The sequence below is a fragment of the Paramisgurnus dabryanus genome, chromosome 1 (assembly GCF_030506205.2).
Source record: "Paramisgurnus dabryanus chromosome 1, PD_genome_1.1, whole genome shotgun sequence".
Classification (NCBI taxonomy): domain Eukaryota; kingdom Metazoa; phylum Chordata; class Actinopteri; order Cypriniformes; family Cobitidae; genus Paramisgurnus; species Paramisgurnus dabryanus.
This window is the reverse complement of record NC_133337.1, coordinates 3000601-3023708: the sequence shown is the minus strand read 5'-3', so window position 1 is coordinate 3023708 and position 23108 is coordinate 3000601. Positions and strand designations below refer to the sequence as shown.

Here is a 23108-nt window from a genome sequence, read left to right as displayed (position 1 = left end):
GGTGTGCCTCCAGACTGCTGGATACACTGCAATTGAGATAGATCAGTGTTTGAAACATCTGCATGTAAACCCAGGCCCTGTGTGTTGTTAAAAACATGAGTATAAAATCCCAAGAAATATAAAAAAGTGGACATAAAAACATTTTTACCAGGACCAGGATTAAGTTCAATATTTCCAATAAATAAAAGAACAGAGATTAAGAGTCTTAATGAGGACTGTCGGTACTTATTTACAGTAGCGTCCCTCGTGCCCATAGGTTTAAACTTAAAGTCATTTACCCACCGGTGGAAGATAATAGCGCGGGCCGAAATGACTGTCCGTTCAAACTGGGGAGCGATGTTAAAACGAGAGACAAAACTCGTATGATCCTCCGTCCGCGTATGCAAAGAAGAGCACTGCGGTGCTGGAACAATGCAAAGCCGGCCAAACCATAGCCGTGCTTGCTTTCCAGATACGGCCCCTCCGCGCTGATCATTGGGCGCATACCGCAACCCACCTGGTCCGGTCGTAGACCCTCCGTAATCCACATACGCAACAGGACGCTTGTGGCTAAGCTGAAAGAAATTACAGATGAGCTAGTCGACGAGAAATGTGAGAAACTCGTCTACGATTGTGTGGACTCCTGGAGTAAAATCTGCTGAGTTTGAACTGACATCGATTTTCAGATGGGGAATCTGTGTTTTACCGGACTGATTAAAAATATGTTTAAAAACCATTATAAACGCGAACTGGTTAAACTCTTATGTAGCGTGATATCTCTTGAAACTGACTTTGATTTCAAACCTGATGCTTGTGAAAACACAGTCAAACGTGTGACCAGCCTCAAACAACAAATGTCTGATGTTCGAGATATTGCTAAGACATGGAATACCATGGTGCAGATGTGTGTTAATGCCGAAGATCATCCTTGTGTTTTTATTAAAAAAACTCTAGATTTGATGTATAAAAGTCATGATAATTTTTACATAGGCGATGTAATCACAATGTCTACATATGTAATTGATTTATGCATTGCTATGATTTTAAAGAATCCACAGTTTAATGTGTACGAAGTTGTCGCAACAGCTGCTGAATATATGATTGATAAAAAAATTGTTTCATGTATACACTTTTTATGGTATTTAGACACCCTGTAATGGTTTTCTGTATTATCGTTGCTGTGTGTGAAAATAAAAAAAGACTTTCTAACCAACTCTCATGCATTACTTATTTGTGGTCTGATGAGGAGACATCATGTCGGCAGAGCTCATGAGCAAAGTATATTACACACCATCCATCCCCGGGTCTTTAGGTGGTAAAAATCGTTTAAAACAAGCTGTTTTAAAAGATTACGATGTGGTGTTAAATGACGACGAGGTTTCAGACTGGCTCTCCTCACAGGATGCCTACACATTACATAGACAGGCCCCTCTTAAATTCAAAAGAAACAAAGTGATTGTTTACGGGATAGACATGCAATTTCAAGCTGATTTGGTCGATATGTCTGCATATTCCAAGGAAAATGACGACACAAAATTTTTACTCACATGCATAGATGTGTTTAGTAAATATGCGTGGACTCGGGTCTTAAAGAACAAAAGCGGTGTTGAGGTCGCTAAGGCTTTTGAATCAATACTTGATGAAGGTCGGGTACCTCAAAAAATACAGACGGATCAGGGGAAAGAATTTTTTAACAAGCATTTTCAAGAAGTTGTTAAAAAATATAATATTCATCATTTTGCCGTCGCATCGGATTTAAAAGCTTCTGTGGTTGAAAGGTTTAATCGCAGTCTCAAAAACTTAATGTGGCGTTTTTTAACAGCCACAAACTCCAGGAGATATATTGACGTGTTACAAGATATCACGCTGGGATACAACACCACTTATCACAGGAGCATCAAGATGAGACCTGTGGATGTCAACAAAGATATTGAACACGTCGTGTTTGAAAATCTGTATGGACCTGCAGGAGTGCGGCGAGACAAAGCCGTGTGTTTTAAATACAAGATCGGGGATGTTGTCAGAATCTCCAAAGTAAGGGGTCCGTTCGCGAAAGGTTATGAACAGAATTACACAGAAGAGTATTTTACAATCGCAGAGTGTATACCCCGGGATCCACCGGTCTACAAATTACAGGATTACGATAACGAAGTTATTGATGGTCGCTTTTACGAACAAGAATTACAAAAAATATCTGTGTGTGAAAACAAGTCATTTAAAGTAGAAAAAATCTTAGACAAGAAAAAACGTGGCAAAAAAATATTGGTTTTAGTGAAATGGCTCGGATGGCCTGATAAATTTAATAGCTGGGTCGCAGAAAAAGAGGTGGTCGATATACAGAATCCTTAAAAAGGAGAAACCCACGCAGAATAAAGTCAGTCCAATAAAAAGCAGACATGGGTGACGGCGGATTTTATGTTACATTACCATGCAACGCATCTTAGGATTTCTACACCAACAATACTATCTCAAATTATAGGACCATGTTAGGAAATCCTATAAACCTGAGAGGCAAATGGGAGGTGGGGATTGTTGAAATTGAATATCCTAGAACATGGTACACATTTAGTACCGAAGACGCATTTTTTGATATAATTACAGAAGTAGGAGAGTCCAATATTTACAACGATAGTAAACGACTCTTTATAAAAGCAGGATATTATGAAAATGTCACATCGGTGATTAGTGAAATAAACAAGGCTCTAAAACCTAACGGAGTCATGGGCTATGATAACATCAGAAACAGGGTCTTTTTAAAAGCACCAGCCGGTGTCTTGTTAATGTTTAGCGGAAAGTTGGCTGTTATTTTAGGGCTGAAACCGAATGTGCCTATAGGGATGGTCATGCGGTCACCCGACTCTGAGTCTGTCAAAGATGTTACGACAAGAGGCCCGCATCAAGCAGACATACACGGAGGCTTCTATTCGCTCTATATCTACACGGACATTATCGAATATCAATCAGTAGGTGACGCATATGTGCCGCTCTTAGGATGCGTACATATAACTGGTGAAAACAACAACATCGTCAGTATTAGATACGACAAACCTCATTACGTACCTACAAACAAGTCAGTTATCACAGAAATTGCTATTGAAGTAAAGGACGATCAAAACAAAGACGTTGCGTTTTCTTACGGTAAAGTGTGTGTTAAACTACATTTTAGACCCGTGAAGCAGTCATCTTTTCAATATTCAGTAATGTCTTATTACAATTATAATTATAACGCAAACCCTGAGCGCTACGTGACATATTATACAAACCAAGCTGGAAATGGACTACCAGGATATGTGGGGGGAGGGGTCATGTACGGTAATGGACTTGGGGGGCTTTTCAGAGGTCTGTTTAGATTCGCCATGCCCTTGTTGAAGCGTGGCTTTAACATAGCCAAACCGCATCTTAAATCTGCGGCGAAAAACATATTTAGTGACGTCGTTAGCAATACGATGGCAGGCTCTTTCAACAACCACGAACAGGACGGTTCGGGTTTGATGGTTATGTCTCGCAAACGCGTGTATAGGCCGCCGGGAACCAAAAGGAGTGGCCAGAAACCAAAGAAAGCGCGGCGTACAGTCAAGAAATCATCAGTTGCAAAGCGTAAGCGCAAGACATCAGTAAAAAAACCACCGGCAAAGAGAGTTAAAACTATTTTCTAGATCATGACACTGCTACACAACATGTCAGAAGAGTGTATTAAATCCGAACTGGTTTTATTCACGGTACCTCTGACTCAGACATCTATTGAAAAAAATACTTATGTAGAAATACCACCTTTATCAGCACTATCAGACACAGCCCCGTTGGAATTTTTTATAGCAGGAACCGGAGAGGATTATATCGATTTAAATAACACATTGCTGTTTTTAAGGGTGAAAATTACTAATCCTAACGGTACGGACATAGCCGCCGGAGCGCCTGTGGGGTTAGTGAATTATCCTATTGGAAGTTTGTTTGCCCAAACGGACGTGTCGCTCGGGGATAGATTAATTTCACAGAGTTCCAGCACGCATCCTTATCGCTGCGTCATAGAGTGTTTGTTAAACTATGGAACAGACGTTCTCGAAACAACGTTCTCCTCTGGTCTTTATTATAAAGATTCGCCGGGTCATATGGACGCTACAGACCCAGCTGCTGGAAATAGAGGCCTGACAAAGAGAGCAGCCTTTACAGAGTCCAGTAATATCGTCGAGTTATTAGGACCCATTCATAGCGATATATTCTTTCAAGAAAAATTTATGCTTAACGGTGTGGATATTAAAATACGTATGACAAGGGCCAAAGATGAGTTTTGTTTGATGAGAAACGATAATATAAACTACAGAATAAACATTGTTTCAGCATCTCTGTTTGTTAAAAAAGTTTCAGTGTCACCAGCTGTGAGGCTGGGGCACGCTCAGGCTCTGTTATCAGCTACAGCCAAATACCCCATCGACAGAGTGTGTTTGAAAAACTTCTCCATACCTGCTGGTTCCCGTGTATGCAACCAAGAAAACTTATTTTTAGGAACCCTACCCAAATCCATCGTTCTGGCTATGGTTGATAATGACGCTTTTACAGGCGCTTATAATAAAAACCCCTTTGCATTTAAAAACTACGATCTGGAATTCTTGGCGATCTATTCTGACGGTGTCCAGACACCTTCAAAACCTCTCCAGCCTGACTTTGGAAGCGGTGCTGCTGTAAGGGAATTTTACCAGCTAGCATTGGCCTCGGGAAAACATTTGAAAAATCAAGCTCTGTCTATCGATAGAGAGGCCTTTCTGCACGGATATACGCTCTATGCGTTTAACCTCACACCAGATGAAGAATGTGGGCGTCACGTGTCGTTAGTCAAATCAGGCAATATCAGATTAGAACTTCGTTTTAGGCAGCCTCTCCAAAATACGATAACTCTGATCGTATATGCGATTTATGATTCAATTCTGGAAATATCTAATCGCCGACAGGTTATGATTGATTACTATTAATCATGAACACTCTGCAACTAGCGAGCCTAATGGATAAAATCTCATGCAATACACATTTCCTAGGAGTGGTGCCGTGTGACCATCTACCAGATGACCCCCTAAGAACATTGCCTGCCATGGTCATAATTAATACTAGGGGTGGGAAAAAAAATAGATTCTTAGATGAATCGCGATTCGGACGTGGGCCGATTCTGAATCGATTCACAAATGTCAAGAATCGATTCTTAAATGTTAGTTTACAAAATAATAACATCACGTTATCAGAACCAAAAGGCGGAACTCAACTGGGGGAGCGGTGATGCACATGGACAACTTAAGAGAGCGCGCACTGTACGAGCGCATAGCGGAGCTTACAAGAGCAGAAGAGAAAGAACACTTTAAATGCTTGTAGGATTATACTGCATATATCTCTACATTGAATTTAAGGCTGTCACCATTACTCTATTCTTTTTGAGGAGTTTTAAAAAAAATCCTTGAGTACATGTCGAGTACTCCTTAAAATAGCGGAGATGCGGTTTAGTGAATATTACAACAGTATCAGAAGGATACAAATCAGCGCTACGCTGCCTCTCTCTCCTTCTCGTTTGCTCGCTCACACACACACCATGGCGTGCGTGTGGATCACTCCTGCGTGAGGAAATAATGCGCATCCTTGTGAATTTTAGAAGTTAAAGACGACTGAGCTGCAGTGGCCTGGCAAAACACATTTGAGAAGAAAGGCGCAGCAACTCAAAAAGACCTGCGTGTTTCACAATTACTCTTTAAGACCATAATGACAATTTCCCGCGTGGAGCAGCAGTTAAATTATGTGCGATCTACCGGCATTGCCTTTGCGATCGACGTATTGGACACCCCTGCCCTAAACCATCCGCTGACTGTTTATATATAACATGAATATACTTCTGTAAAAATATGCACATAGTTTGTTATTCAGTCGCTGGGTGTGCTGCATTATATAAATACAGTAATACTGCCAATCACTGTGTATAATGATGATGATTAGACGCTTAACATTAGTCAGTTTGTGGAAGTTAATGCCAGTTAACATATAGAATTAATATGTCACGTTTAATTACTATTTTTACTGGTTTTAATGTCTTACAACAGAAACAGGACATATATGTATATAAGAATGACATTATTTATCCCTTTGTTGCATTAAAGTACAGTATGTGACAGTTCAGACTAGTAGCAAAAGCGCAAACATTCACCTGGCTTTGAGAGCAAATGTGACGCAATGACGTCATAGATATGCAAATTAGTATGTCAAGAATCGATTCGGAATCGAATCGGGACACTAAGAATCGATTCTGAATCGATTCATGAGGGTCCAAGCGATTCCCACCCCTAATTAATACACACCCGTCCGGACTCCCCGGCGAACATTGGTTATCTATTTACATAAACAAATACGGAGTGGGTTGTTTTTTTGACAGTTTTGGCAACAGACCGGATCATTACCGTTTTCCCCATCAAATCAATGACTTTTTAAATCTCAATTCTGTAACGGTGCAATACTCTGCCAAGCAAGTCCAGGATTTCTCAACAGATACCTGCGGTCAGCATTGTGTTTTTTTCCTGTATAATATGTGCATGGATCGTGAATATGAAAATGTTTTAAAAAAGTATACAGATGATCTGCTTAAAAATGACAACATGGTATCGTGTTTTGTGAAAAAGATAAAACCGTCTGATTGTTATAAAAATGTGTTTAAATGTGTTCAGTGTGTGCAGACAGGATACATGTTTGTATAATGTTTTTATTCAATAAATACACTATTAACCAGAACAAGATTTTTCAGAAAGATTGTTTTTTATTTATTAATACAGACATTCAACAACAACAACAACAACAACATCAATGGAAAAAAAAATTAGAAACGTAACCATTTGTTATAATCTAGATTGGGTGATTTAAACAGAGGTTCATCCGATAGAGCAACAGATGCTCGAGCCCGTGATCTTCGTTTTTTACTTTTTCCGTAAGGAGCCGGCACACCATGTGATGTGGCCGGTGATTTAAAAGACTGAACAGCCTGTCTGACTGCATGGTTTGGTAGTATAGAATAGGGCAAATTTAACAATGAGATCGCCTCTAAAAACTCTGACCAACCTACAGGTCTGTGTTCGTCTTTGATCTTATGCGAAGCGGTAACACTTTTCACTAAATCAAACAAATGGGACCCATGTATAGGTCTCCCCCTAAACACAAATTCCCCTGAACCTGTCCATGAAGATACATCTTTAGCTTTAGACATTTTATCTAAAATGTATCTGATGTTTTTTAAACTTTTTTGTGGAGCATTGTTTAACACATCATCTTTTACAACATCCTCTGGTGCATCATCCTTATCAGCCAAAGTAGTTTGCTCCTTATCTGTGTGATCAGAGGGGGGAAGGCTTAATGTTAAAGTGTTGACTTCACGGTCTCTGTGTTTTGCGATTGTTAAAAATCTCTGTAAGGCGTTCGAGTACAACTTTGCTTTTTCATAAACATCCAAATCATTTCTGTGCAAAATATTTCGTATAGATTCATCCATATCGCTCTCGACATTCTGTTGAATAGATTCACGAGGGGATTCGGTCTTTAGTTTATCCAGTTGGTGCTGTGGGACTAGATACATTTTCTCCGCAAATTCCATTCTCTGGTCTTTATCTAGAGGCAATCAGGCTTGTAATAAAAGGGATAGCGATGCTTAGGAGGGGAAGAAGGAAGCCACCCTGCTGGTTTATCAAACGTCTCTTTCTCCCCACACTAATCTTCTTGTCCGCAACGATTTTTATCTCACGTTTCTTCTTTTTCAATTTTTGGTACTGCACATGTTTTAGAGGTATATGTCCGTGTAATAAATTAAGAGCTAGTTCGCACAATGCCACAACGAAATCATCCGTGGCAGATTGTAGAATACACGTCTCTGTTTGGGTGATGATTTTAATAGAAGTTTTAAAAGAGGGAGGTTTCTACAAAGCCTATCAGACATTTTCAAACTCTTTGTTTTCTTTTCCGGACGTACACCACTGGGTGCGGTGAAAGCAAATCTGTTCTGAGACGATACAGCTCCGGTGTTTTGGCTTTATAGTCAATCATAAGATACCCAAAAGGTTGACTGGTTGCGTCTTTGTAAGCCTCCATAAAATATTTTGTTTCCCCGGGGTACATCTGTCTGGCTAGAACCATGACCTGATTTGTGTCTCGGGGGTTTTTAAAAAGAACTAGATAATTTGTGTTCAAAGCTATAGTCCTGCTCGACTTTCCCTGGCAAAATAAATTCTGTACAATATAAATAACGCTCAAGTTTCTGTGGTGTACATACTGAGTGAATGCCTTTTCCACTTCGATGTATGACATCATCTAGAATTAGCAGAGATGTTTTATTAACAGGAAACAAATGATCATCATTCAGAGTCTGTGGAATCCCTTCAATGAATTTAATTTTGTACATTCTTGATATTTCTTCATACATTTTTTGCCAACATTCATATATAATTACAATATTCTCAATCTTTTCAGAAATCAAATTTACAGCATTTTCCAACAACATCTTAACAAAGATTGATTTCCCACTGTTGGATGGCCCCGCTACAATTAAAGAGAATGGATGCTGTAGCCTAAAGTCATGGTCTTTAGCATCCCTGGCACCTTTATGCCCAAAAACGTTATCAGAATCCATACGGTAACGTCGTCAGATTTTCTTTGTTTATTACTCGCTTGTTGTATACGAGTTTAAACTTCTTCACAGCTGTCTTGTTGTGGAGTGTGAGTTGTCTTTTATTCCTCACAATGCTGTCAGCAGAAGCTAGGACGTGCCTGTCACGATCACCCTCATTAACATAATCACGGACAAGATCAACCAGAGTGTCTAATGTGATAATTTGGGAGTTTGTATAATTTTGCACGATGCCTTTGGCCTTTAGGACAGAACGACCCTTTGCGGTACGGTAAGCGTATGTTTTTGGACCGCACGACACAAACTCGACCGCAAAATCATCATCCCCAATTTCATCAGTCAGATTACCTAGATACGGACCCAGCGGAGGGTCCCACTCGCCGTCTTTAGACGTGAAAATCACGCTGTCGGTATCGCTGTAAAGCACACGCTCATTCAGCCTATCCATAAGGTCATACAACTCTAGACGCGCGTGGGCTGTGGTAAAGGCGCCGAGAAATATGTTTATGTCACGCGTGCGTGCGCCTTTGCCGTTCGGATGGATCCATTGCACTAGAGCTACGTTGTCTGACACAAACGAAAAGTGTTTAATCTCGTACGCCATGCCAAAAATGTATCTCGTAAACTCTTCCGGATCTGAAAGCAACACTGTGGTGGGCATATTTTCTCTCATAGAAAAACGACCCCACAAACTGTTTAACAACAGCTTATTGATAGATCGTCTCGCGGGGTTAAGGCTTATCTTATCAGGATTCATTTGTATCCCCTCTTTCTCAAAGTAATCAGCAATGTAGGCATCTTTGTCCTGATCTGTCACTACGTGTGCGGGGTACCCACTGGCCTCTTGCTTGTATTGTAAAAATGTTTTGACATATTCACAAAACAAGGTTTCTGAGGATTGGGGAAAATGCCACACTTCGTCCACTTTTGTCACAATGTAACCCTTCTCGACAGCCTTTAACAGCTCGAGGCTTACCCAACACCCTGAAAGCGTTCGCTGCTCATCTGTGTGATCGCAGGGGGTAGACTGATTCTGTTGCTCACAGCAGGTTGCGCAGAGAGGGAAATTCAGTTTATTATTGGCTCTGTATGGGAGCACGGGGTGTAGCAGGTTTCTTGGGGGTAACACTGATGCCTTGATAAGCCCGTAATAATTTTCAAGGGGTTCAAAATCTTTTAAAATTATCTGGGGATGTCCTATCGGGTAGCACTTCTTGGCCTGACAGAAGGGATACAGACTTGTAAAATCGACATATCTGATTTTCTCACCTTCGGCGGCTTTATGATAGAGTTTGTAAGCGTTAGTGCGGCCGCCAAATAGAGCGTCGCGGGGTTTCAGTCTCTCGGGGTGCGTGTAAGTGGACATAAACGCTATTACGTCAGGATCAGACTGCTTAGCAGCGTCCCATTCACACTCCCACATCACCTCAACATTCAACCCATACGCCTTCTCCAAAACCTCCATTTTGGCCTCATGCTGTCTTCTGTGTACAGCGTGCGTCAATTTCGTCACAGGATGAATATCATATTCATTATATTTGCAAGTATGACTGTGCCATAAGCAACCTAAAAATTCCAAAATATAAGTTTGACCATCTTTCTGGAAAGCACCATCCACATGGTAGGATCCGAACGACATTTCACCACGATTTAGCGCGTGCTGTACATCGACGCCTCGCCAATGACTGACATATTCAAGCCATTCGATGGAGGCGTTTGAATAGGCTTTGTTCTTAGTCAGATAAGCGCCGTTGTGCGTCAGCGCTAAGGTGTCTCTCTCCAGATAATGGGTCTTGTACACGGCCATGCAGCACGATGCCAGAGTTGTGTATCTGAACGGGTCAAGGGCGGTGCACTGTATAAACTCATCACGATATTTCATGCACGCCTCTCTCAACAAAACAACATCGTTCTTGCCGTAAAGTGCCAGTTCTTTTTTAAAGTCAAATACTTCACACTCTATGGTCTTGTACCAATCGTCAAACTGTTCCCTGGCCTTCTCTGACATTGTGTCATATCCGTACATTTTTTTGTCCGGATAGGGGCCTATGTAGTTTTCATTCTCCACCCGGTTAAAGTGATGTGGAAAATAGCCCTTCTCTGCACAGGTCAGATTCATGGCAGATGCTGTCTTGGCTAGACTCATTGGGAGAAATGAGAAGCTATCGATAAATCTTTGCTTGTAGCTATCGTCAAACATAAATATCAGACGACAGCCTTGCATCGTGATTTTAAGAGTGAGCCCCACTTTTGTGAAATATTCCAAAAGAATAAAATTGTCAAAGCCAGAAGCGTTGTGGGCTATCCATGTGTAGTCGTTGTACCTAGGGTGTCTGAATCTCTGCACGAGTTGTGCGACGCAGTCGGTGCCCTCTGCTGTGAATTCTTCACCCGTAAAAGTGATGGCACAAACAAAGTTTGCAACATGTTTTCCACCCTCGTGACGCGTCTCAAAATCATAGAATATGTACTTCTCACTGGGTTTCTCGAGCCTTAGGGGCTGAATAAAACATTGGTGATCCGCATCGGGTATCATCTCCATGCCACAATGCAGGCACTTCTCCGGTTTGCATTTGTGCGGTTTTGGTTTGTCACCGCTAATGTAATAGCATCGATTACATGTTGGACAGTATTTGGTCACGTCACACTGGGCAAACTGGTGACTCAGCGGAGGTTTTTTATGCATTTCATAACAATATTCTGATTTGCAGTACCTCAAGCAATCAGCGCAGTGTATCGTCTTTGCCGTGTGTTTGTAACAATCGGGGGCATTGCATATGTCACAGGCGTATTTGCATCTGTGATTCTTTTATTAGAAAAGCCCTCGTAGCAATAGTCGCAGACGTACTTGCACCCGATAAATGCCCTCAAATTTTTTATCATGAAGTAATGACTATCTGACAGATAGAGAAACACCGTCTTGTAGTGGGGCTTGTTTTTTGTCATGTATTTTTCCAAACCACCAGTGCTTGATCTGTGAAAAACTACAATTTTGATGTTTAGCAATCTCTCAAACAAAGCGACGTCATTAAATCGTATCATATCTTGGATTGAAAATCCAGCCTTCTTTTGAATGTCAGCAGCTATGGGCATTAATTCTGGGTCTGTTTTTTGGGGGTTCAAAAAATGTGACAGACAAAGTGCGAAGCATAGCTTGTCGGACATATTTGTGGGGCAAAAAAGATTCATTCTATTTCTTTTTATAACCTCATTGTGTGCTAGATCGCTGAATTTTCTGCGACCACCACCGTTTTTGCTTCTGACAATAGACACGTTTAACATCAGATTGTCATCAACGCGCACGGCCCTGTTGCTTTGCATGACTCTTTCAAGCTGGTCTGACAGCGCGGAGACGCTATAATCGTTAGCGGGCGTAAGCATCGCATTTATATCCGACATTAATGACTCTCCGCGTAATAAAACATTTATTATTCCACCTGACCCCCCTAATATTCTAGATAGAGAGACTATTTCATTCAGAACACCATCCAAAAATAGCACGTACGATGCCATATCTGTAGAAGCTATTGCCCTCAGATTTAAACTCCTAAGTATTTCCACACTGTTAAATCTTGTACGAGGAACGACGGTATAACCATTAAATTCACCCCCGTCTCTCACAAGCCTCTCAACGTCTTCGGACGTTAGACCCATATCAGCCATTTCAGAATTGTGGTGGGGGTCGGCCGCCCCCTCACCACCGTGTTGAACATGTAAATTCTCGGATGCCCCGTCGTTTAGATCAACGACTGGAGCCTCTGGATCAATTTGATTATTGATAAATACAGCTTCTGGAACCTCAAAAACTTGATGCGTATTTAAAACATCAGGATCTAAGACCATAGTCGGCTCTGGAGGGGTCTGTGAAATGGGATCGAGCATACTTATCAATTCTGCGAATTCGGCTGAATTACGTTGATTTCCATTCATGGCTCTGACAGTTTCTATCAGTATTTGCATTTCCAATTCGTAATCAAATATATCAAGCGGGGATTCATTGTGCCTTATAATTTTATTCGCATGACTACAACCAGAGTCCGAATTACGTTTTTGGGCCATTTCTACCACAATATTCGGAAACACAGTGAAACCCCAAAATTTTCAAATAATCAAACAATGTAAACACAATAAAACTAAACCAAAAATATAACGAGCATAAAATATCAAAAACAAACAATATAGTTAAATCAATGAAAAAAACTCTAAACCAAAATGAGTATAAAAACGGATTTTAAGAACACAATTTTAAAACAACATCAAAACAATATAATTAAATCAATGAAAAACTGTATACCAAAATTGAGTATAAAGACTGATTATATAAACGATGAAAAATAAAACAAATGAAAAAACTCTAAGCCAAAATGAGTATAAAAAACGGATTATATAAACGATGAAAAACAATATGTATTAAGAAAGCAAGTTTAAAACAACATCAAAACAATTTATAATAGTCACTTACCCCTGTGATTTTAAAAAGCGACCAGCTCTGTGGATAAATCAACACAGGTATCCAATATCCGAAATGTTTAAAATCCAATATGACTCAAAATGTTTAAAATGTCCCCAGACAAATCCAAAAAGTCTCTGATTTTCTCTTTTTTAAAGATACGTCCAAAGTGTTGTGGTCTGTATCCTAGTCTGTAAACAGATAAAAACAAGTTATTAGGACAAATATCTAAATAAAACAACTTTTTTCTTATGCAACATAAACGTACCGTGGAGATCCGCTATATATATTTTGCAATAGTACACACAACGTTCGCTTTGCCGCTGATATCCAACCTTTAAAACAGATAACACATGTTATTAGAAAATATTAAATCAAACCAGGTTGTTTAAATCTATTGTAACAGGATTAAATAAATACACACCGGACAACACGATCCAATCGACGTCTCTTTGCTCCAAGATTTCCTTGTTACGCTGCTGGTGGTTCTAGTCACGGTCTGACTTTTTTGTTCAAGCCACTCTTCTCCGCGATTGACCAGGAATAGTTAATACCAGTTTAGACAATTTCGCTGCAATACCAGAGATCGAATTTTTAGTTTTTAAATAAATCAGACAAAATACTGGAACGAACACAGCGAAACACATACGTACCAATAGACTTGAGTATAACAGCTCTGCTCCATCCAAACTGAGTCCTGGAGATCTCTTGTCGCTCCCCAATAAAGGTTCGGTCATAAACTTTCAAAGATTACATCACACGACCCCCCCCCCCCCCCACACACAAACACACACACACTGACATAATATCAGCATCAGAAAACTTTGTGTCTGAACAGAAAATAGACTAGTTCGATAGAAAATATCGGCTTTAAGTTTAACCAGTTACATCTAATCACATATATATATATATATATATATATATATATATATATATATATATATATATATATATATATATATATATATATATATATATATATATATATATATATATATATGATTAGTGATTGCCTTAAAATAAACTTTTAATGTTGCAAAACTGTAGATTCAACAACACACACCCGCAGTGTGACACGCAGTGGTGAGACTCGCACGGATCGAAAAGGGAGGGGTGATAGACAGCAAATGTCACAAACACAACCTGTCATTAAACATAACAGCATACGCGTGACATAAAACACACTCAGGAAAAACAATCACTCTAAATGACCGGCAATAAAACCATTAAATACTTTCTGTCTAAAGTTGACAACTTGTACAGATTTTGATTGATGGTCCCGCCCCCCTGTCAAAGGGGTCATAAAACACGACCTGTCAACGGGTGGGGGATGGGGTCATAAAAGTTTGACGAATGGTGGCCCCATACAACTACTCATGGTGTAAAAACGAGTAGTGTTTTTACATTTTAAGTTATATTCAGCATGCCAGCTTTATATTTATAGTCAGCATTCAGCTTTCAACATGTTCGTTCCATTGGGATAAATGGCTACATAATGTAGAGGGAGGTTGAAATGCTAACTTAAAAAAACCTCTTTACCCGCCATAATTGATGAGTTATCTTGTCAATTAAAACAAAACGCTTCCTTGTCAATGACGAGTTTTTACGGCATTTCCATCCATTATCCACTAGGTGGCGCCCTTACCTAACTTTACTCTAAGGCAACCACACTAAGTGCATGTTTTGATAATCATTCTGAATCATCTTAGCTTTTCTCTTAAAATTTGTAACTTAAACCATATGAGTTTTTACATTTGAAAGGGACTGTTCTTTCATTTGACAAATTGTGTTCATATATTTAAAGAAGAACATTTTCTGGAAGGCATTACACTTTTGTGAAAATAATAAAAAATGCTGGGTCTGGCTGGCAACTTAAAAAAAAATAATGCTGGCAGGGAAAGAGTTAAAGACACCCGTGGAGAGAAACTCCTTCTTGGCCTCTCTATAATTTCTATTAATTTTGTGATTTAATTTCTTTCAGTAATGTAGCTTTTGTTGAATGTCTGTTTTATCTAGAAGAAATTATGATTTTTATACAATCAAATGTATGTGTGTGATCATTAATTTAATCTTTTTATTTATTCTTATTTTCCAAAAGGAGGCATTGCATCAACTAGACCGCAGCAGGCTTATTTCAGTCTCTATGGATGGGCCCAATGTCAACTGGAAGCTTTTCGACCTACTCCAACAGGAACATGCACAACTGGTGTCCGTAGGCAGCTGTGGACTCCACACACTTCATAATGCCTTCAAGGCTGGATTTTCAATGTGGAATGTGGATAAAATTTTAAAGGCCATGCACACTCTTTTTCACAACGTTCCTGCAAGGAGGGAGGACTACGAACAAGTCACAAAGTCTACATTCTTTCCCAAGCCATTTTGTGGCCACAGGTGGCTTGAAAATCTTCCAGTAATTGAACGGGCTCTGGCAGTCTGGCCATCTCTCATGCTGTATGTGGACGCTGTGCACAAATAACAGCTACCAAACCCCAAGACTGCATCTTTTGTGACCATCGAGGGAGCCATTAAGGATCCCCTTACAAAAGCGAATATGCACTTTTTCATGACTGTGGCCAGGACCTTCCAACCGTTCATGAAGAAATACCAGACCGATGAACCTGTGATGCCTTTTCTTGGCAAAGACTTGGCTGATTTGATTAAGGTAACTAATTAACTATATATGGCTAGTATGATTTGTTGGCATGAGCTTCTCATCTCATTTGTTTGTTCATTTATGCATGACGCTTTAATCGAAATTTTGTGGATTGCATGTAAAATGTTGTAGGGTCAGTCTCCTATTGTAAGTCCAGGTTAATTGCCTTCTTAAATTAATGAACTCCTCATGAATTGGATTAGAATGATGGTGTCACTGTGTGCAAGATAAAAGGAAATTAAATTGGCAAATGGCACTTTTGCCTACTGACAGAGTCTACTGAGGCGCTTTGTGAAGAGAGAGGTCCTCCAGGACATCACTCCCCTTCAGCTTACCAAGCTTGATTTGTCCGACAAGACCTTGCTCCTCCTTCCCCAGAAGATTGATATCGGCTTGGGTACCTAGGCAGCAGTCAAGGTATGATGTTTGGCAGTTTTAGATATTAAATATAAACAGTATGTTTGTTGCAAGTGTAATTCTGCTAAGTTTACTAAACATATTTGCCAACTGTATAAGGCTGTATTTAAAAATGCTGGACTGGCTATAAAGTGTATAGGATTTTTTGCTATTCTGTGCATTTCCAAGGTTATATATGTGTACTGACCAATATGGAACCTATATTTTTTGTCTGATTTTTCCTTTAAAGCAATGCATTTAGGATGGTGATTCCACATAATGAAGTGTAGGTTTACATAGATCATGTGAAGCAAGTATGGTTCTGCTGAGGCATCCAGAACACAGCAATTAAGAAATTGTATGACCTAATTGCATGAAGTCACTTAATTGGCCTACAGTATGACTTCATGTCATGTGGTACTTAAAGGGATAGTTCACCCAAATCATTTACTCACTCTTATGTTGTTACAAACCTGTATGAATGTCTTTGTTCTGATGAACCCGAAGGAAGATATTTAAGGAATGTTTGAAATCAAATTGTTTGTGAGCCCCATTAACTTCCATAATAGTAAAAAAAAGAGTACTATGGAAGTGAATGGGGCTCATGAATAGATTGATTACAAATATCCTCCTTCAGGTTAATCAGAACAAAGACATTTATACAGGCTTGTAACAACATAAAAGTAAGTATATGATGACAGAATTTTCCTTTTTGGGTAAACTATCCCTCTAAACTACATTTTGATATTACTGACATTTATTTTTTGTATTGTCCAGGACAGTAAAAGTGCAGAGCTAAGGGTCCTTGAATTTAGGAGGGATTGTATACAGGGCCTTTCAAACATCGTAAGAAAAGCACAGGAGAAGAGCCCCTTGAAATATCCAACAGTTAGGCAGATGGAGTGTCTGGACCCATCTCTCATGTTCAGGGACCCAGACAGATGTAAAAATCAAATGAAGGCTCTTGTCCAGACATTCCTGAAGAACAAGCAGCTGACAGGAGGTGTACCTGCTGGTAGGAATAGTTTTGGAAAGGTTATGAACCAAAGTTTCAATACCATGCTCAACTATCCTTTTTTTATTGGACTTTATTCAGAGCATTAGTTGCACACATTTGCTCTGCCATTTGATAATTTTCCAATGTCCTATCAGAGTATTAGTTTTGCATGGATGTTTCACTTTTGTCATTGCCTCTTCTGATGGTCCTGTACCTGTTCTGTGTACAGTGGCTCAGATGCATTGAATAAGTTCCATCATTTTATACATGTTTTTGTTGTTATTGCAGGCATTTAGAGAGTCTATGGCTAACACACTGATTTACAGCCATGGCCAAAAATATTGGCACCCGTACATTTTTTGCATTTAAAATTGGTTTTTATATACACTTTTATTTCCTTGATTGCACATCTTTCTTGTTTTCTCTGCATTTTGTATTGTACCAACACACATATTTTCAGTCATTACTGAGCATATTTGACTGACTTCTTATTTTCTTGCACTTTGTTGTAGGGGATGCCATTGTCCAACAATTTGAATCTTTCCTGTCTGTTGAGGCAAGAAATGAAGAATTCCTTGCCTACCAGCCTTTTGTGAGACGCTTAGACACCTTTCTGAATGAGAGATTAAGCCATCCCTACCCTGCTGCTTGGGATTTTTGCCAGAACTTACTGCTGCTTTCACATGGCCAGGCCACTGTTGAAAGGGGATTTTCTATCAACAAGGAGGTGGAGACTGAAAACATGCAAGAGGACACAATTGTTGCCCATAGGCTCATATGTGACTTTGTTGTAATGCACGGAGGTGTTACTCAGGTTCCCCTCACCAAGGAACTTATGGCATCTGTGGGTGCAGCCCGGTCAAAATATCGACTCTTTCTCGATCAGGAGCGCATCAGAAAAGAAAAGGAATCCCAGAGCCAGAAAAGAAAGCTGGCTGAGCAGTCTCTGCAGGACCTTAAGAAAAGGAAGACAAGCTTAGAAGATGTGTCCGTCTGTCTTTCCAGGGAGGCAGATGCACTAGCAGAAGAAGCTGAGAGCAAGGCTGGCTCCAAGATGGCTCAGCTTCTCTCCAAGTCCAATGCCTTGAAAAGGGCACACAAAGAAAAACTTGCTGAACTAAAAGCCCTTGAAACTGAGATCGGAGCTAAAGGGGAAGAACTCAGACATATGTAGGGTTAAGTTGTCTGTACTAGTGTTGTGTTGAGAATATGGATGTCAAGTTCTGTCATCCATAAGTATTTTGATATCTGTTCCAAGATGGCTCAGCTTCTCTCAACGTGCAATGCCTTGAGAAGGGCACACAAAGAAAAATTTGCCACACTAAAAGCCCTTGAAACTGAGATCGGAGCTAAAGGGGAAGAACTCAGACATACGTAGGGTTAAGTTGTCTGTACTAGTGTTGTGTTGGGAATATGGATGTCAAGTTCTGTCATCCATAAGTATTTTGATATCTGTTCCAAGAGGGCTCAGCTTCTCTCCGAGTCCAATGCCTTGAGAAGGGCACACAAAGAAAAACTTGGCACACTAAAAGCCCTTGAACTGAGATCGGAGCTAAAGAGGAAGATCTCAGACATATGTAGGGTTAGGTTGTCTGTACTAGTGTTGTGTTGGGAATATGGATGTCAAGTTTTGTCATCCATAAGTATTTTGATATCTGTTTTAATACTTAGTTTATTTAATGTTTATTTAATATGGTTCTATGACTGAATCAATAAAAATATAATGTTTTGAGAATTTCTGTGATCATTTCTAATGGTTTTAGTAATGTGTCGTGTTGGTCTAAAATTTCACTCATAATGGTCTTAAAAGGTCTTAAAAAGGTCTTAAATTTAACTTACTGAAACCTGCAAGAACCCTGGTGTGTGTGTTTGTGTGTATGCGTGTGTGTCTGTCTGTCTACGGTTTTATTATGTGGCAGATGTGTTAATGCGGCCCAAAGGGAGTGTAGTGCCTTTTTCATGCAATATGGACATGTGACACGTTTGGAATTAATAAACTTTAAAAATACTACAGAACAGCGCAAGCCGGAAACGGCGTGCCTGTCACGCATCCTGCGAGAACAGCATTAGAGAACAGCATTTTTTTAGTGAAACAAAACACACATTTTTCTAACAAACACACATTCCCATGTCAGAAATTAGCAGCACAGTAATGAACCAAGTTTAACAAAATGTAATAAAACGGTAGCATACTTTCAAAATCAAGTTTATTTATAACAATTACACCATCCAATGTTTTTTTCATCAGTAGAACAATAAAGAAGATATTTTGCAGAAACCCCAGTGCTTCGTCATGCAAGTCAACCGATCCGCACACTTTTAGAGCTAAAGCATATACAGTCTTGTTCAAAATAATAGCAGTACAATGGCCCTCATTTATCAAAAGTGCGTACACCAAAATTCCAGCGTACACCTGGCGTACACCCAAAACCACGGTGACTTTGAGATTTATCAATATGGACGTTGGCGTACGGCACACTCAAATCCTACGCCTGCTCAGGAGGTGGTGTACGCACATTTTGAGTTAGTGCAGAAATGCGCAAACACTTCCTAACACCATAAAACGCACTGACAAACTAAAATATATGATATATTATGACCCACTGTAAAAAAAACATAATAATTACAAACTTCAGTGTTTATTTTTATGCAACATGGACTTCAATGTTTAATTTGAGAGACTTTACCAAAGCATTTGATTTGTATGCATATGTATTCCTTCAGTTGGGAGCCTGGGCGCTTTACCTGATGTTTCAGGACAAAGCATGTGAGCGGAGCGGAGCCTTGAGCGGTGCGATAATATTACCATCAAAGCGCCTTTCTAAAAAGTCAGCTCGCTCAGCACCGCTCGTTGAACCCAGAACGCCCTTTGATAATTTGCTAGTTCGAGAATCTGTAAAAACGTCTAGCAATAAGTTGTGGAATTCAAGCCTTATACATAAATGTAAAGTAAAAATCAAAGTTAAGAATGGACAGGAAGAAAACATTAAAAGGAAGTGCGGAGAGACTGTAAACGTTAGCAAATATTCATTGTGGAATCTGAAGCGGCACATTGCAAGAAAGCACAAGGATGTGCTACGAAAACATGGTAATAAGGCATCAAAAGGTAAGCTAGTTACATACCATTCGATGATAAATAAATAGCTACACATGAATAGGTAAAGTAAAATGTTTGTGTTGAATGGAGCAATAAATCCGATCATGATGACATGCGGACAAAATCATGGCCACAAACTATCTTTTATGCTACATTATGGACACTTCTTTTTCTTATTTAGTCTAAAGTATGGCCATAAATATAAAATTCGTTCCCAATATTCAACAGTTTGTTCCTTGGGATTAATTATTATAATATTTCGTCATTACTATTACAATTATTATTACTTCAAATTATGAATTAGCCTAGTAAAACATGTGGATGTCTTGGAAACAAATTGTTAATTTGAATTATATCCGGAGCTCCGTATGAAACTGGATCTTAGCTAACAAACAACTGTATGTAAATACAGAAAAACACACTATAAAAGTTACTACATCATTTTAAAATATTATTTTAAAAAACTTAACCGAACCATTAAGCAGACATATAATTTAGATGTAGGCAACAGTAAATAATAATAATAATAATAAATAATAATTATTCTAAATATCAATTAAGCGTCATTAATAATAAAAATAATAATACAAATATTACAAAATGTCATGCAATTATTAATGTGTCTTTAATCCCGCTCTTTAAACTCCCAAATAAAACAATTTTGTTTCTTTCCACTTCCCCGGTTTGTCTTCTTTGCCGTCTTCCATGTGTCAATGTCGTAAAATGAGGGCGTGGGGGATGTGGAGACTTGAATTTATATGGGCGTGTTATTCTAATGACGATCGTTTTCAGCCGCGGCATTTATGAAGGGCAGATATTGCGTACACCTGAATATCAACGGTACGCACAGTTTCATAAATCAGGCGGTGAGAGGAGTGTAAGCATAATCTTACGCCAACATATACGCCCGTTTCTACGCAAGAATGATAAATGAGGGCCAATGTGACTAACCAGAATAATCAAGGTTTTAAGTATATTTTTTTATTGCTACGTGGCAAACAAGTTACCAGTAGGTTCAGTAGATTCTCTGAAAACAAATGAGACCCAGCATTCATGATATGCACGCTCTTAAGGCTGTGCAATTGGGCAAGTAGTTGAATTAGTTGAAAGGGGTGTGTTCAAAAAAATAGCAGTGTGGCATTCAATCACTGAGGTCATCAATTTTGTGAAGAAACAGGTGTGAATCAGGTGGCCCCTATTTAAGGATGAAGCCAACAATTGTTAAACATGCATTTGAAAGCTGAGGAAAATGGGTCGTTCAAGACATTGTTCAGAAGAACAGCGTACTTTGATTAAAAAGTTGATTGGAGAGGGGAAAACCTATAAAGAGGTGCAAAAAATGATAGGCTGTTCAGCTAAAATGATCTCCAATGCCTTAAAATGGAGAGCAAAACCAGAGAGACGTGGAAGAAAACGGAAGACAACCATAAAAATGGATAGAAGAATAACCAGAATGGCAAAGGCTCAGCCAATGATCACCTCCAGGATGATCAAAGACAGTCTGGAGTTACCTGTAAGTACTGTGACAGTTAGAAGACGTCTGTGTGAAGCTAATCTATTTTCAAGAATCCCCCGCAAAGTCCCTCTGTTAAAAAAAGGCATGTGCAGAAGAGGTTACAATTTGCCAAAGAACACATCAACTGGCCTAAAGAGAAATGGAGGAACATTTTGTGGACTGATGAGAGTAAAATTGTTCTTTTTGGGTCCAAGGGCCACAGGTAGTTTGTGAGACGACCCCCAAACTCTGAATTAAAGCCACAGTACACAGTGAAGACAGTGAAGCATGGAGGTGCAAGCATCATGATATGGGCATGTTTCTCCTACTATGGTGTTGGGCCTATTTATCGCATACCAGGTGTGGCAATGCTTAACTAAGGATTTATACCAACTACGCCACCCGGGGGCTACTCCCGGGACTGCCCTCAATTTAACAGCACACAGGTTTGTCACGACTGGGTCAGGTATCAGACAAGAGTTGAGTCAATCAGAAAAAAAACTTTATTTAAAATGAATTCAATTTTATTCATAGTATCAAATAGTAAAAGCAGAAAAAAAGACAAACAACACTTCAGGGTGGGACAAGGCCTGACGTTCGTTAAGCAGAGAGCACCATCACTCACACGTGCACACATGCACCACAGCACACTACAGCACGGCACACTGTGAACACAGCACTGCAACCAAATAAGGAGCCCACCACCTTAAAGGAACAATCTGCTGGTACGGCCAACCCACTCCTGAAGAGAAAACAAAAACAAATAAGTAACCTTTAAAAGACAGAGTAAAAGAACATCACCTTTAACAATATGGGTTTTTCATAGAATCAACTGCCCCAAAAGTTGTCACCGTAGGTGCCGCGTCCGGTCACCCCAGCTACCACACAGCCAGCAGGCTTTAATATGCAGGAAGCCAGTACACTGGTTACAGAGGCAATGAGAACTATACTGAGGGGAAAACACCTCACAAGTCACCAAAACAAATAGAAAACAGTTAACTTGGCTAATAAAGAAAAAAAAAACACAAATTATAGCTCAAGACTTAAACCAATAAAGAAATAAAGACCAAAAGAATTTAGATTCCATTAAAGTAAGGTAATCAAAACAATAATCAAAAATGAATAAAGAATAAAGAATAATCATGCTAATAAGAATAAATGAAAAAAAAGGGTAATACGAAAAAAACCAAAAATTAGAAAATCAAAACCAAGAGAGTTCAAAGTAGAAAAGTAATGCTAGTGACAGTCAGGTAATGACTACTTTGTCACAGGCCAATGTTGAATCAGTTACTCACGCTACAGTTGGAAAACACCACGCCCCAAGTCCAGACCACGGTCCAGCTGATCCTGTAAATACTGCAATGCTGCAACAATAAACTATTAGCATATGAGCAGCGCAATGTTTA

General features: G+C 39.5%; 2 protein-coding genes across 2 annotated transcripts in view; both read left to right on the top strand.

Moving 5' to 3' along the window:
* LOC135747108 (uncharacterized) overlaps positions 1-23108 on the top strand; it is a 296172-nt gene that overhangs the window by 17577 nt on the left and 255487 nt on the right. The window lies entirely within an intron of this gene.
* LOC141279784 (uncharacterized) lies at positions 16984-18715 on the top strand. The gene is made up of 2 exons (XM_065265772.1): positions 16984-17128; positions 17623-18715. The coding sequence occupies exons 1-2, from the start codon at positions 17011-17013 to the stop codon at positions 18282-18284; spliced, it is 780 nt and encodes a 259-aa protein (XP_065121844.1). The 5' UTR covers positions 16984-17010; the 3' UTR covers positions 18285-18715.